Source organism: Coturnix japonica, chromosome 10, assembly GCF_001577835.2.
Source record: "Coturnix japonica isolate 7356 chromosome 10, Coturnix japonica 2.1, whole genome shotgun sequence".
Classification (NCBI taxonomy): Eukaryota; Metazoa; Chordata; class Aves; order Galliformes; family Phasianidae; genus Coturnix; species Coturnix japonica.
The window spans coordinates 11,111,688-11,128,820 of NC_029525.1; the positions used below are offsets into that span (position 1 = coordinate 11,111,688).

The following is a 17,133-nucleotide window of genomic DNA, read 5'->3' on the forward strand; positions in this document are numbered from 1 at the left end:
ATATTCCCATCTCTCTAATGAAGTTCTTTCTTAATACCAAAGCCTTGGTTGATTTTAGAAGGGTGCATTTCTCCTGACACCTTAATAACACTGGTGCACAAACGCGCCCTCCCACCCTGAAGTAACACAGTTGTGCATAGGGAAAACTGAGGGGAGGGGGTCACAGATCTGTCAAAGGAAATCTGCTGCTGGAGCAGAGTGGGCGTTCAGACTGCACGGAGGTGTCGTGTATCTGTAGGTGATCTGTATCACCATTTACCCAATTAGGGCTTTCGCCTCTTACTGGCCTTATTTATATAACTGACACTTGCTTCCGTGGGTTTGTTACAGCATTTCATTACCAGGCAATATATCCAGGTCAGCCCTGGTAGCTTAGTGCAGAACCCCGCTCCCTCAGCAAGATCTGGAAATTTAGGTCAATTTGCATCAATTTTGATGAATCTTTAGAACTAAAATGATTAAAGTGACAACTCCCCGCTGAGGTCTCTGACCTTAAATCACGGGGGTCACTAAAAGTATGTTAAGAATCTAAATAACCTTCAGTTCCAAACCCCTTTAGATTAAGCATCTCTGTGCAGTGGGCACCAGTATGTCTTGTAGGAACTGCACTGTTTTAAACACTTTATAGGTTCTCAATAATTAAATGTTTCATGGGAATTTAATTCATTTCAATGAAAACCTATTTTCTTTCCAACAACAGCAAACCCATTTTTTAACAGACAGCTGAACACATCAGTAATTGAAATCCACAAGCTACCAGCTCCTCAAAGCCTTGACAAAGCCGTACCCTTCTGGATATAAGGCTGCATAGCTTCCATCTTTCCCCATGCCCAGAGCCCAGCCTGGGGTGCCTCATGCAGCTCTCCATGTTATCACAGAATCATAAAGGTTGGAAAAGGCCACAAAGATCACCCAGTTCAACCCCAGCTCCCACCACGTTCCTCAGTGCCACATCCCCACAACTCCTGAAACACCTCCAAGAGATGATGACTCCACCACCCCCCTGAGCAGCCTGTGCCAACGCCGCACTGCTCTGAGAATAAATTCTTCCTAATATCCAGCCTCTGGGGTCCTCTTCTGTCCCTCAGAGCTGTGCCCTCGTGGATGTATTGGCAGTAATGTGTGTACAGCTGTTAAATTTCATCTGCAAGAGCTGTGGTAATTGCACTTAAGCACTGCTGCATGTGCATCTTCCATGTGTGACCACTCAGATGACATTATTTTCAGCTGGGTCCCAAATGACACATTTTGTATATTAGTATTTAGTGCCAATCTATAATTAGAAGATAATTTATTTTTTTTCCCAGAGCTAATGAAAAGATGCCCCAGCAACCTTTGGACGTGATCCCAAATCCATTAATGCAGCTCAAGTTATTTCATTTTACGTGGGACAGAACAAGATACTTGAAGACAAGATGCTGCCAAGGATTGCCAAGCAGGAATCTGCCAAACTTTGGTGAAAACGAATGGAAGAACTCAGGATCCGTCCCTGTTATATCCAACCTGGAGAGAAACTGGGAAAATTAAATGAGTAATACATCCTGAACTACAATGATATATTGATGGAAATGTGGCTAAGAATTAGATCCCATGGAAAAATTAAGAAAAAATATATTTCTATCATCATAATGAAGACTTAAGCTGTTATTATGAGTCATTAATGCCAGTCTATAGAGCCAAATGCGGCAAGTGTTGGGATACATCAACTGTATTTCTTTCCTGCATGCCAGCCTTTACATGTGGATGGTGTCCCACCATGCAGACCTATTGCAGTTATCACTGCACATCTGGCTCCCTTCCATATCTGCATCTCCAAACCCAGATTCCACACCAAAACTAACACTCTCCAGCAACTCCACAGCCAGTTGTTACCCTGTTGCCTAGAAGTACACTGGGTTGAGTGCCTGGGAGCGCAGGTTAAAGGCCATCAATCCGAGAAGACTGCTAGGAAGGATCCTAACACAGCCCAGCCACACCGGCCCTGCCCTACCTGGTGTCCCTCCACCAGCTCTGTTCTGTGTGCTCCTTTCTAGTTTCATAACATCCTTCCGAAAGCAACTAAAAGCCCACCAAAATTCAACAAAAAGCACCAAACAACTGCCACAATAACAAACAAACCCCCAGCATTTCTGTCCTCAGCATCACAGACCAATCTGTCTCCTAGAGACGAGCACTTACCCAGCAGAGCCCTGCAGAGCAGATGGGGCTGCACAAGGTCCCCAACAAGCCTTTAAGATGGCAAGTGGGCTGTGAAAATACCACCTACCCTGCAGCAGGAATGCATGCCCTGGAGCATCTTCAGCTCCCTGCGGTGGTCCAGACATCAGCTTTTTGGATTTATTTGCAAGGTAAATCCTGCTCAGAATGTATCAAAGCAGACAAAGAAATACAGGATAAATACAATGACAAACCACTGGGAAAGGCAAATGCACTTTACATAAGAAAGTCTGGAAAGGTCACCAGGATGTCTGTGGGAAGGATGCAAGTGTTTTTCTACTTGGAATAATGAGACCAAAAGGTGGACAAAGAAAGCACTGTGCTGTCACCCGAGAGAGAGAACAAAAATGGCCACAGACTATGAATCAATTCTAAACCAACTGTGCTCTAATGAAGCCCTCTGCAATACAGATCCCAAATCACACACCTCAACGCCATCAGCAGAACAGGGCTCTTAATTAACGCTTTAATGGAACTTCTTTCCAAAGTTGATGTCTCAAACTAACATTCCTCTCCCACTGGACAGTCTCTGTATGAATGAAGAAGATAAAAGGGACCTTCCCATCCAACCCGTGCAGCATAGAAATGGATTGCAAAGAATAGACCAGTGCCTGATTGTTGGCATCATTCAGGGTTACTTCCCACTCCATGATTCCCAACAGCACATTGTACTCGTTCACAGAAAGACAGGAATTAACAACAGCTCGTGACCTTTTTATTTTAATGAAATTTAAAAAGGCAGTTATTAGTTATACGTACACACAACTGATTCTGTACTTGTTAGTCATAAATATAGAACATTCAGAAGTACAAAATACACTTTATCCACGGCACAACTTCACATCAATATGAAGAGTTTAAACAGATAAGTAACCAAGTGCCTAACAACGACAGAAGTCCATTTTTGGAGGTTTCTTTCTCTTTTTTTTTGCTTAGTTTTTTTACTTTATTTTTTTTAAAGACCATTAATCTACACAAAGTAATCAGTGCCCACAGCCATCAGTCCCATGAAACGCACTCTGGCTTAGAGCAAGAAAAGACCGACCTTCTATAGACAATTAGATGCCATCACCTTCCATTCGCTCCATTAACAGGAAGAACACAAAGCTCACATCCTCCTCTTCTCACAGGTCACGACTGCAAAAAAACAATGGGACTGGCAAAAATCACCTGGATCCCAAATGAGCACTGCCAGAAAGAAGGGAAAATATCTCAACTAGAAATTAGTCCACCCGATACCTTGCAAACAAAGAGCAACAGCAGTATGACGCTGGTAAGGCATTGATGACAAAATGGCTGTTATTCTTGAGGAAAGAGTACACCTATGTATAAAAATATATGTCATAGCAATTGGGTCAATCCGACACTATTTAACACTGTGCCAAAAAGTAAGTAAGAGTTAAAAAGGCAGTACTGCAAGAAGTATTTACAGTTTCATACTGTACTCCAACAACAGAAAGAAAGGCAACAAAGCTACAAATGGAACTGCCTGGTTAAAGCATAACCGTAAGTACTGCCAGTAGTGCTTGTAACAAGGAATGTGACGGAGTCCCTCTCGTTAAACAGGACGGCTTGTTCAAACCAAGGAATGTACATATTTCAGCATCTCGAGTCCCGGTCTGCATGCCCACCCGTGGAAACAGCTCACCCAGACATTACAGACAGTTCAAACATCAGGTTTTGAGAAACACTGTGTCTGCAGCACAGTTTGATCAGAAATCACAGCTTGATTATTTGCAGCTTAGCAATGAACACAAAGAAGAAACAAGAAATCCACCACCTGTGAAATTCTAGAGACTGGCAGCCAAAGCACCAGCAAACTTACACCAATGGCACATAGTAAGGACGTCAGCATTCCGAATGCACTTTACAACGCCAGCTATACTATAAAGGAAGTTGTTTCAGCAGCCAAACACGTGACAAAAAGATGCAGCACAGCTCAGCCTGCGCGGCGCGTTCTGCCACAAGAGCTGGGATGGGGCTTTGCAGAGCAGCTAACACTGACACTGCAGATGCTGAACCTGCTCGGTCACTTGGCTAGAAGCACAGAGCTGCTCAACCTGAAGCTCGCTAAGCTCCCTTCTCACCAGGAAGGGCTGCCCACACCTCCCCCTGTATGTGTGGCAAGGAGCTATGGGAATGCAGTGTTAAGGAAGGGAAGAAAGGAGAAGAAAGCAGAAGAACGAATGACCACGGCTTGCAGGGAAAGCCCCAACCTGTTGCCACCCTCACTGTCCATTAATGGAGCAGCCACCCTCACTCCTGAACAGGAAGGTGAGGGGCTACCAGATGAGAAGCAGCTGCTCGTGCCCTGATGCTTCAGGTGCATTGGCATGTCACTGTATGGTAAAAAGAAGAACAGCAAATAAAAGAAAAATGCTTGAAATTCTGCTAACGGTGCATTTTGAACTGCACAGTCATTCTGTGAGATAGGACAAGGGGGAATGGCTTTACATTAAAAAAGGGAAAATGTGGATTAGATGTGAGGAATAAATTCCTATTTCGGAGAACAGAGATGCCCCAACCCAGGTCTGCTGGGGGCACCCAACCCTTGGCAGAGAGGTTGGGGCTTAGTGATATTTGAGGTCCCTTCTAACCCAAACCATTCTGTGATTCTAGGATGAAATCATCACTGCTGATATTAGGATAAAGACAACTGCATACGTCTTATTTTCAGACTGAATTCACAACAAATTATAAATACGCTTAGAACAGCCTGTCAGGTAAAATAAAACAGAGCTATAGCAGTTTTTTGATTCATTTTTCACTTTGCAGATTAATGGTTTTTAAAAATTCTCAAAGAACTGAAATGTATGAAATCTTCAACATCTTCTGCACAGAGATAGAAACTGCTCATCTGCTGCTCTCTCCCTCACAATCAGATTCTATATACAGCTGCTCCCTACCAAAGTGTGCGGATGCTGACCCTGCCTCCCCCCAGCCTGCTTTGCACCAAGGCATCTTGGATAGTGCATTTCTCTCTGAGGACAGCAGAGCTGTGTTTATGTGATTCAGTGAGCAGTCCTTCTCTCGAGCAGCATGAATGGAAAGGGAGAAGGCTCCAGGAGGGTTAACATTCATGTATTCAAATGAATTGTGCGTTAAGTGCATGGCTTGCTCACCTAAGAAGGTTCTTTCCCTACCTGTGGGAGAGTAGAGAGATGATTTATTATTTGTTTTCAGTGTGATTTTGATGAGGCAAGTACAGACCAGGGGATCTGAGGCCTCTGCAGTACTGCATCTAGATACATTAAAAAACTTCCTAACAAAAAAAGTGTCTCTAGCCCCACTTGCAAGTAGGATAAGACATTGGTCCCGGACTTGGCAAGAGAAAAAGTAGAAAAAGTTCTTCCTGGATACTGAAAACTATGTGCTGTTCTGCCTGAGGGCTGGGGAAGCAAAGCCAGGTAGAAAAACACCCCGTGGTCACTTTGCCACTGCTGGCCCGGCAGCCTGCACTGCCTTACAGCAAGACGCCAGGGCAAACTGCAGGACAGGGGCCTGCCTGCTTTTCCAAGATGTTATCCTGGCAATATGGACTACAGTGATGTACATGGTCCTTCCCATTGGAACATAACCCATGACTGAAGAGGAGCTAGAAGAAGCTAGACTGTAGTGCTGCGAAGTATATGAATTGCCGTGCACATAAGGATCTAGATGCGGGGCTGTGGATATTGCAATCTAGATGGGGGTTCCTGCTTCAAGGTCCAAAAGAAATGAATAAAAAGGCTGAGCATCCAAACCCAACCTCTTGTAACTCATCATATGCATGAGGTAACAAATAAACTTGCTACCACATTTCTGATGAACGGATATGGTAGATGACCAGCTGTGAATGAAGGCTGATGAACTTACCTCTGTGGAAAAGCACACAGCATTCAGAACAGCCAGTAATCAAAACACCTTGTAAGGTGAAAACCCAATATTTAACAGAAAAGGGTTAACGGGGTTTAACAGAAACGACTGCTTGGGAATCCAAGCAAAAATTCAAGTTATCACTGTGCATACAGTGGACAAGAGTCCAACTGATATCCATTACCAACTCTAAAAAAGTGAACACTACAAAACCATCTCACTGCTTGCAGCAAATGAGCTTGAACTATAATAGGCCACCACCTTGCACTGCTAAAATGTGGGACTTCACAGTATAAAAAGTACTTCACAGAAAGGAAATGCAGCTAGTATAGGAACTGTAATCTTGATGGATTTACAGTCATTTTTATGAGGCAGTAATTTTGGGAAAGCAAGAACAATCGAAATTAAAGCAGCCAGTGAGAAACGTGTAGAGTTACATAGGCCTCAATTCAGTGCAAAAACAGACTAATAGCTTATGTGAGTAAATGCTTGTTCTGAGTAGAGAACCACCTGAATTAAAACTAAGAACACTATGTGAAGTGATGGAGACTCCTGCAGTATCTAAAGCCTCCACATATTGCCAGCCTTCGCACTTCTCACTCCAGAATAGACCCTATTAAAAGGCTAAAGAAACCGATACAGGAAATCACTTCATACATCACAAGATATACATAAAGTACCAAAATGTACACACATTCAAGTTTAAGTTAGAAAAGGTGGAGCTGAATCTTCTGGTGAGAGAGGCCTACATTACGTTGCTTAATCTCACATTTAAAGTGAACAAAAAACTACAAGAATGAAAGAAAACAGAATATTCTGTCTGGTTCCAGAAACCTAAGCTTAAAGCAAGGCATCGAAATTGAGTGGTAGGCACTGTAACAACACATCACCTTACCTTTTCTCTGTTAGTCTTTGTTACTGCATTATCTATTTAAAAATTACCATTCAAAGGAAATATTAGATATCATTCACATTCAAATATTTAAGACTCAGAGATATGTGGGCTTTTTTTATCCTAAATCAAACAAAGTTTTTCATCTCTGAGGTAGATGACAATAAAATAAGATATAACGGAGCTGTCAATGAACACTATCAAGAGCTGGAGCTCCTCTGTCAGTACTAACGCAGCCTGTGGAGGAGAGAGCAAAGCCCTACACCACTATCTGAAATACGAGAAATGCATCTTCTGGTTTTAGTAGCTTCTACAGAAATGCAACACAGAAAAAGCAGAGCCAAAAATATACTGAAATGGCCTTGAAGATGAGCTTCAATTTCTGCTTCACGAGCTATTCAGAAAACGGTGGAAACATGCCCAGATCAGCAAAATCTTCTATGTTGTAGTTGCCAGTTCCCTGCGTTGGATCCCCCGGCATTGGCAGCATGTCCTGCATGATAAGGAAAAATCAAAGTGATGTGTCACTTTCTAACATGTTATCCAGACACAAACCGTTTCCCGTTCATTCTTTCATTCTGTAAAATCAGAAAAGGCAAAAGGTTACGTAAATAGGGAGAGAATGGACCTGTGCAGGGTACTGGGCTAAGGTTTATGTGCTGCTTATGTTTTGCCAGAGCTTTCCGAACAGGATGTGGGACATCAGCTTTAGTTTGCTCCTCTGAGTAAACCACAGCTGAGCTGTCCCATAATACCCCTCACAGGCTGAAACAATTCCCATTGTAATGGGCAGTTACACACAGAGAGAAGGAAACTCTCCAGCTTCACTGAGGGCAGCACTAGATGAGAAGTATTTAATATCTCTGATGCTCCTGCACCCTACCGACAAGAATTCCTGCTATGTCAGCACGGTGGTGGGAACACACATTCCATAAGTGAATGTACTGCTGCTCTGAGGGACACCAAAGCCTGGACACCCACCCTGTCTGACAAGCAGCCTTCACACACCTTCAGTGGCAGAGAATGGTGGAAACTTCTGAGAAGAAATGGGATTTCATGGTAATTGCTCCCACGTGTCGTGAGCCAAGTGAGCTCCCTGCAGGAGGCTTCAAAAATACTAAACCTTTCCTCTCAGCTGGAGACTGAAGCCACGGGGAAAAGTCGCTTGCTGAGAAAACTAAGAGTTTACACTTGCTTTTCCTGTCAGTCCTAACAATAATAAGCTCTTACAGTAAAGCCAAGTTTCGCCATGGATGGATCATTATCCTTACAATGAAACAAAACCCAAAGAGCAAATAGAGAAAACACACAGGATCTGCTCTGTGAAGGAATAACCGCTGAGAGTAGCTGTGCACTGAGCAGTCACCCCCAAAACAGGGAAGATTAAAATCCATCCAAGCTCTCAGTAGCATTGTTACCAGCGGTGGAGAACAAGGCAGTGGGCAGAACTGGCAGCTTGGAAGCTGCCAGGCTCAGCCTTTCTCTCTCCCCATATACCTCCCCAGACAAAGGGAAGCTCTATCTGCCCCCACCTGTTTAAACTCACATCCCTTTCAAGACATTTCTGCTGCTGGGGCCTTTGAGGCAACATCTCAGTTCAAGACTAGCAGGATGGCTCCTCTTCCGAGTTTGCCTTTCTCCTCACGTCCACCTAACCCAGGGCTGGCTTCAGGCAAAAACAGCACAAGCAGCTTCTTGGAGGCCTTTCAAGTGAGTCCAATTCTTCCTTTTCCCCATTTAATCCTTGGCGCTCCTTTCCCATAATTTCCTAAAATATTTGCTGGGACACAGCATTTGTTTTAGACACAAGCAAGACAGCGCCTGGAGGGAGCCCTGTGTCTCTGTAGGCCATTGAATTCTGCTGCCATCAGCTCAGTGAAATTACCCTGAAGATGCTTTTAGGTTAAAGTACATGCAAAATGATTAAACTTTGCTTAGGGAGAGATACAACAGATTTACCTTGCCTGGGCCATATGGCACACAGACAGCTATTCTAGGTGATGTTATTTGTTTGTGTGAATGAACTGTTGCTTTCACACAGGAACATTTTCAGGCTAATGCCTCTTCTGCAGAGTCCCTGAGAGCAACTGAGCGCGAGCCCGGTCTTGCAGGGAAATTTACTGTTTAAAAGATAATCGGGTGCCCCACATCAAAACCTGACTCGGGGCTTGAGCTGTCTTTTCTGCATTTACCACCATTGTTTTGTTGCAAACTGTCTTCATTTAAATTAAAAGCATGTTATACAAGGACAAGAACTTATGAGTTAACTTATAAAGACTCACTCCACCTGTAGTGATGGTCCAAAATTTTACTTGATTACAAAATTAGGTAGATGAAGAGGATTATTTGCCACCTATCTGATCTCTGACTGGATTTAGCTTCAAAAGCTTCCTGGACACTATCTATGCAATATCAGACTCCTTTCCTGCTTGAACTATCAAGGGGAATTAAAATTAAGTATAATTGGACTTGACTGGGATTTTAGAGGTCAGCAACAAGGTAAAACACTGGAACCATTCCATGGCTTCTCTGCAAAATACACATGCCCCAGGTACAGGAAATCCAGTGTTGTAACAACTTAAAAAGAAAGCAGAAAAACAGTTTTATTTGTCAGACAGCAGTCAGTTCCAGCTAACAGCAGGAACATGAGCAATGCAAACCCACAGCAGCACACAGTAACATGTAACTGCTCTAAGCCCTGCAAGCACCCCAGCTCATTGACAACCACAGTTATTTGAACCAGAAGTAACAGGACTCAGGGCTTGCTGGGCTCTGCTCACCTGGAACACCTCGGTCTGGCTGGGCTGCGGGTGTGAGTGCTGGTCTCCACTCTGCTGGTTGTGATGCTGGCTCTGCCACTGGGACCAGACTTCAGACGGCCTCCCCTGGAACTGGCTGCTGCTCTGACCACCTTCAGCTGGAAGAAGAAAGGAAAGGCAGAGAGCAGCTCTTTGAAAAGCTGCTTTGGAGACTTCATCTACACCTACACCTATGTTTGCAAATGACCCCCTGAAAAAGACCCCGAGTGCCATTCATTTGCCATTTCACTTAAAAAAATAAACTAACTGCAGCATCCAAATACCTCTTTAAAAGCCTAATCCTTTCTGCAGCAGTGGGTGTACAGTTCTCATCTGAGCAGCACACTTTCAGATCTTGTATGTGGATGTAAGAACAGTAAGATCAGCAGGTAACAGCTCTGCTGTATTAAATGCAGACACTGCTGTATTAAATGTGGAGTGCTGTTAGCTACACTGCCTTGTCTGCCAATATTACAGCTGCAAAATGATTTATTTAACATGTAGCTTATAGCCAATTATTATCGTGTTATTATGCTGATAATTTCTTTTAAAGACTAAGACCATGTAAATTCCAGAGAATGTAATAAGAACAGCGAGGTTTTATGGTAAATACATTTAAAATGATGTCTTCAGGGAGATGGATTTCTTCCAAATAACCTGCCAGAAAAAAAATATGATGCCACACACATTAATTCAGTCATCTATTCCACATACACTGTTGAGCAGTCACAGCTCACACTTAAGCTGAATTCATTTTCCCCTACATTTCTACAAACTGGCCCCCAAAGTCATACATTTTTGGATAGGTTTAATTACTTTGAATACCTCCTTCTAAGATTTAGCATGCTAGAAAGCTTCCTGAGAGGCTAACACTTTTCCCTCCTCTTCTTTTTTACTTTTTAATAGCTATTCCTACTGTTTTTGCCTGTCTTCCCCACGCTGCAGAGAACCAAGCTTGTCCCAGATTATCAGCACCTTCTCCAAGGATACCAAACTTCCATGCACCATGTTATGTCAGGTCTCTGATAATCAGATTCTATAAAGTCAAATCAATGATTATCACATAATCAGTGCTTCAATCCTTTTGACTACAAGCTAAGCCAAGCAAAACAGACAAAATGAACATTTTACAGCATGGTATACGGGCTGCAGTGATGTATTTCTATCACAACCGAAGTAGATAATTCCAGCTCTTCCTTACTGGCATTACTACGCAATAATTCAGCTGACTCAGAAATCCTACATTCATTTTATGGGCTAAAACAAAATTCATCTAAGTAACCCTTTGAAAGAAAACTGCGACATTTGTTTTCTCAGAAGAATAAGCTGAAATTAAGTCAGTGAGGCAAATGATGCTCCTTTTCAGCAACACAGTGACTGCAAGCCAGAGGTTGAAGACATTTGTCTTTGTGAAGGCTGTTATTAATAGCATCCAAACTGATGTAGGTCAGGAAATGTTTCTCATTAGGTGAAAGGGTTCCTGCCAAGTAGCTTAGGACTGAAACGCGAGGCTGTCTCATAAACAAATGTACAAAGCCTAATGGAAATGAAAATGGAGTCATGAATAAGCTCTGCAGGAAAAGCTCCATTTCACTGTACTTATTCCAAGCAATGCAGGACAGGTCTGAACTCAGGGAGGCTGATCCGCAATGGAGCTGCTCCCATCAATCTCAAGACAGAAGTGAAAAACTGCACACATTAGCATGATGCTACCTAAGCTTTCTGGAATTACAGGCTACTATCAGCCAGCAGCATCCTTCATGGACCGTGAGCATGTTCACTGATGAATCTTTAATTTCTTTACTCTTGATTCTTATTGCTGGACTCCAAAAATCTTCACCAAAGGGTCATATTCTGAAAGCCACTGACTGAGAAAAGGAAAACCATTTCCCAACATGGCACTTTATCTGATCAGGCTAACAGCAATGTGGGTACAGAAAAATCCTGTCCCAAGCCAAATAATAGCAAGCCATCCTCAGACAGGGGGATAACACTGTGCAGTCAGACAAGCGGAAAAACTGATCATGTCATTTAAGTGTTATCATCAGATGCAGAGACTGAATCTTCTGGCTACAGTTTGGGAAGACATGTATTAGTGATGCAGGCAACTCATCAATCTTTCATGACACAGGGGTAAAAGATATAACTTCATATTACAAAATATCACAACATTCTCAAGTCTGCTGGATGTTGAGGATGCATCACAGGAGGAACAGGTTATTGCAGACTGCTGTGCACAGAATGAGAGCAGAACCCTTTCACACCCCAAGCTTCCAAACTGAAGCACCAAAAAGAAAAAGCTGAAGGATTTTAAATGCAATTGATGCTGTTTCATTTTTATGTGCATTTCTGTGCTACTTCATTCAAAACTTACCAAACCCTGCACTTCGGTTTGCTAAGCTGGAGTAGGCATTTCCACTTGGAGAAGAGGTGGCAGGGCTGGAAAGTGGGCTGTATGATGATGGATCTGCTGGGTAGGTGTGACTTGTTCCAATCCCAAAGGGAGATGACTGAGCCTTGCCAGACTGAGACGGAATTTGCTGAGGAACAGGGAGCAAAAGAAAGGAGTGATTTTTGTTGCTGAGGAGCATCTCAACAGACACATGTTCTTAATAATACACAGTATAAACTAAAGAAATCCGGCAGATATGAACATGCACTTTATCCCCATCTCAGCCATGTTTCATTTCTGTCAAAGCCAACATATTGCTGCATAAGGAACACAAGAAGCTATAAATCAACATTTATGGCTCTCCTGCTTATTAACTTACACGAAGTCCATAAGAAAGCTACTGGTAAAAACAAGATTTCCTTCACCTCTATTACAAGGAATAATCTCAAACTCAGGAGCTGTGAAGAATTAGTTGCCATGTGTTTTGATTTTCCTGTGCCACAGGAACATCACAGCTATCTTTCTGTCTTGTAGAATATTATATAGAGTTTTCAGATGGTTACAGTCATCAGTGCTTGGGGAAAATTGGCCATAGAAGCTACTGATCTGCTTTCTCTCTCAGCCTAAAAAGTACAGGGAACAAAGTTATTTTGCCTTGTAAAATATTTTGGGAGGTAATGTGAATCACTATCCCCGGGAGTTGGGAATAAACAGTCCAGCTTGGATTTAAGTGGGCAGCCAAATTAACTCAAGGGCATTAAAAAACAACTTGCTGTCATTTTCACCTACATAATGGTTTCATCATAGGATCTCCAAGAATGTTATACAAATGATTAAACATTGCAAAACTGCTTTGCGATGTACACTGAGACTAAGGGAGGTGAAGTGTGTCATCCAAAACCATGTGCTACAACAACATGTAACACTACAGATAAAATCTGCTCATAAACTATTTCCCATCTCCTGCATTATGAACAAATGCAGAAGTTCCAAGAAAAACACACTGCCTAGCCAGTTCCACAAATAGAAATTAAAGGTGATTACATATCTAGATGCTTTAGTGATGTGAGCTGTTATTGGCAATCAATGTGCCCAAGTGAAGATTCTCTGAGATAAACACAAGGAACCTTGGGGAGGAAGAAAGACCCCAACAGGCCTATAACACGATGGAGATGCTGTTAATTCTTCAGCTCAGTTCCAGCCTAAGACATCGTCCATTTCTGAAGGCTTTTACAATGACAATGAGAACATGTGTTACTTCTGCAAGGCTTAGCTCTTTATTTACAATGAATAAATTCCAATTTCCTCATGCTCACACATAAACTCTGTTGACATGGACAGAAAGAGGGATGAGTCTTTCTTTGAGTCTTAAAGACACAAAACAGCATTTCTGGTATAGAATTCACTTTGGAAGCACCTTCAAGTCTTTTATTATTATTCTGGTTCATGGAGGGGAGGAATTCAGCTCACTGACCCTCGTACTGTGTGCTGCATCCAGCTGGTGAGGCTGAAAGAGCATCACTGTGAAAGAGCAGGGGAGAGAAGGCACAGCCAGAATGCAAGACAACGAAGGGAAAAACATCACTTAGAGCTTGAACAGTCAGCTTCTAAGGCTCTCAACATCATTTTTTAACGTCATTTATAGAATCCTCCACATTATTCAACAAAGTGCCAGCCTTACAAATGTACCTGACTGTACAGGTGTAACAGAATAACCATGGCACAGTGAGGGCTGAGCAGCATCAATGTGTTCACCGTGAAGGTAACTCAGTTACTCAAAAGCTATTTAGCATCCAGCCCAAGATGCCATTCTAGCCTACCAAACAGTGGAAAGTTAGTGATTAAGAACATCATTAATGATGGACAAAACACGATTATTTCCCATTATTCTTTGTTTTGAAACACTTTCTTCTTGTTAACAAGAACAAGAGGTGATTTCTGGGCTAATGAAACCCTGATGCTGCTGGGAGGGGGAGGCATCTCATGGAAAGAAGCGCTGTCTCCTCCAGCATGCATAACAGTGTGAGTAGCTTTGGGCAGTTCTCATGGGAAGGGCAATGGATTCAGTGCCCTCTGCTCTGAATTCACACCCTGCAAATCTTTCATGACTATGGAAACAGAACAGCTTTGACTGATACCTGTCCTGGAAATGGTGGGCGATTTCCTGTCCAGGCAACCTGACTCTGATTCAGCTGGCGAGATATCTGGGTCAGATTCTGGCCTGTTGATGAAGAAGACTGGATGTCGTTCACACCAGGAACATGTACCACAGATGAACTAAAGAAACAGAAACAGTTCCCAGCTTGTAGGATACTCTCTCAGTGTACAGATAGTATTACAGATATTGAAATTTTTAGATCCAAGATCACGTTAGAACTGTTCATTCTGTATTAATGAAAAACGACTTAAAACATTACAGAACTATCAAGCATAATGGCATTCTAAACATACTTTCTGTTCCCTTTGATAGTGGAGCCCACTAGGCTGGATTATTGACAAATAAAGCCTTTGACAAGCAGCACAAGGCAGCTCTGGGTAAATCTGCACCTTCCTTGGTTGGGTGATTATTCATCAGACAGACATGTGAGCCTGACCCATCACCCCCCAGATTTATTTGACTTTCAGATTTGATACTGCTTCTTAGCTTTTACCAATGACACCATCACAGCAACAACTACCTACTTACCAGCCACTATTTTTATCAGGGTGAACCAAATCTGCTTGTAAGCCTAGCGCAGATGCGGAGACACCATGTAGGAGCATAGGATACCAGAATGTAAGTTCATACATGCAAAGAAAGCCCTTTTGCTATAGGTTAGTGTGGTTTCCACCAAACCGAAGGAAACAGCTTGCACTCAGTCATTAGTTGATGTGCTCACGATCTGCACTACAGTACCTGAAACTCTTTCCTGAATGTCCTGGCTGAAATGGGCTTCCCTGTGAATACAGCTGCTGGTTTCCTGCTGTGGATGCTGAGGCCATCATTTTTTTATCTGCTATAAAAGAAAAGCGAACGAAAGAAAAAGAAATATTTAAGGGACGAGAAAAATTATTTAAACAAGCAACGTATACACACAGCAGGGATTGCTTTTCCCTTCTTATTTCCCTTCCCTTCTTATTAAAAAGCCCTGTGGAACACATTATGACACAAAAGAGCTGTATGACAATTCAATATGAAATCAGAGGCACAGCTGGCTTGTGTGTACTTCACAGCCCTTCCCCAGGATGTACCTCATTAATGCTATTGTTTGCATGGAACATGACACTGCTACATGCCCTGTAGCCACACAGTCCAGACCTTCGTGGTGCCCACTGGAAGCTGCTCCAGATCTTGCAGCCTGTTTGTACGGAGGTAGCACCAGTGTTAAATGCACCAAGGAATTGTGTCAGAGAATCCCTGCCCCATCCAGCCAAGGGTTCTATGTGTGGCTTGGGGGAGCCAAGAAATACAGTGCAGGCATTGTGGCGGTGTGGAAAGACAGAGTAGCATAGTGAGTAATACACACATGGAGATGCCATTAACTTTTATAGCCCGCTCTTAATGTGGCAACTGGAGATCAATCTCTAGTTGAATTAGACAACAATGCCATTCAGTCCCTTTAATTTAATCTTCTTGCATTGAATTATTCTAAATCCCAGGGAAACCTCACTACTATTTACTTCTCTTAAAATAATTGAAAGCTCTGCTTCACCACCCCTTAATCACTTCCCCCATTTTCCCTTACTATCTTCAAGTGCAAAACACCCACAGCTCACAGATGGCTTTGCAATCACCTGTTGTTACACACCTCTGACAGGCCGAGAAATCAAGTCTGCCTCCTCAGCTTCCCCTTTGCTCTTTCCAGTCTCCCACTCACAGTGCCCTCCTGGACACACAAGGCCCACACAACCCACAAGCAGTACAAGTAGTTTTTTAGCTTTCTCTAGCTTTTAGAGATCTTGTGAGCTTGTTTCATCAAGGATCTCCAACACACACCACCTCTTCACTGTTATCTAAGTTTTTATTATCTTATTTTCTTAACAAGTATCTAATATCTCCTTCCCAGATAAAGAATTCACCTCAAATTACCTCACAAGAACCTCAGAGAAGGACTATGTATGCTACTGAGGCAAGCTGGCTTTCCTTTTCCTCTTCAGCATAGGAAATTGTAGGAACTCCTCACTGGCTACAACTTGCTCAGCACAGACAGCAAGTCTGGGCTGCAAACCTGCACTCTGATATAAAAACAGCAGTGAGAAATGAGAAGAAGGGCTAGAGAAAGTTGTGCATGTGGTAGGAGGGACCAATTGAGAATGGGCTGGGGTAAGGACACCCCCAAGAAGAAGGGGAGATGATTTTGCCTTTGTGCTTTTTTTTCAGCAGTGTAATTCTTGCTTGAGATCTCTCATCCCTTTGCTGGGATACCAACCTCTCAGAGCCGGAACAGACCAAGCCAAAATTCTGCAGCTATTTTAGCCATTTGAAATTGTCTCAACAGCAATACTGAGAATGCCCTCAATGAACTCAAATTCCTCAAGCGGAGAAAAGTTACCATAGCAGCTAGTGGGTCCATGCTGCAGGACGAAGCCAAGACAAAGGGAGCAGCTGAACTTAATTGCAAGCAGCTAAATCAGCTTTAAGAATATTCCCATTCATGATTTGACACACTACTTTGCTGCCCTTACAACACAACACCATATATCTACTTTGTTTTGATGCTTTACCTGTATCCTTATTCCGATTTCTTTCTAACTTCCCTCCCTGCACTGAGGTCCCTTTACCGGCCAGCCATTACTCTTCTGGCAGTGGGACAAAGAGTTTCTGCCTGTAGAATGAACACCTCTGTCAGAACTGCACCTCAATGCACCTGTATGAAGGTGAAGCCAGTCCTCCTCTTTCCACCCCAGTTTTTAATTACACGTTGCCACTGCACATCATTATCCAACAATCCCTGTATGTCAAACCTGTATTTTTACAGTACATAGCAGAGCACGAGATC

The 17,133-nt window shown here is 42.9% G+C and overlaps 1 protein-coding gene across 4 annotated transcripts in view; it reads right to left on the reverse strand.

Moving 5' to 3' along the window:
- Positions 1-2,910: 2,910 nt before the first annotated feature.
- Positions 2,911-17,133, reverse strand: part of ARNT2 (aryl hydrocarbon receptor nuclear translocator 2) — an 85,772-nt gene continuing 71,549 nt past the window's right edge. For 3 of the 4 annotated variants that reach the window (XM_015873074.2, XM_015873076.2, XM_015873077.1), the window contains 5 exons: positions 15,051-15,150; positions 14,293-14,431; positions 12,137-12,302; positions 9,745-9,881; positions 2,911-7,457 (listed from right to left, as the gene is read on the reverse strand). In XM_015873074.2, coding sequence (XP_015728560.1) covers positions 7,359-7,457; positions 9,745-9,881; positions 12,137-12,302; positions 14,293-14,431; positions 15,051-15,150 — 641 coding nt within the window. In that variant the 3' untranslated portion in view covers positions 2,911-7,358. The remainder of the gene's footprint in view (positions 7,458-9,744; positions 9,882-12,136; positions 12,303-14,292; positions 14,432-15,050; positions 15,151-17,133) is intronic. The other variant, XM_015873078.2, reaches the window with a different exon arrangement.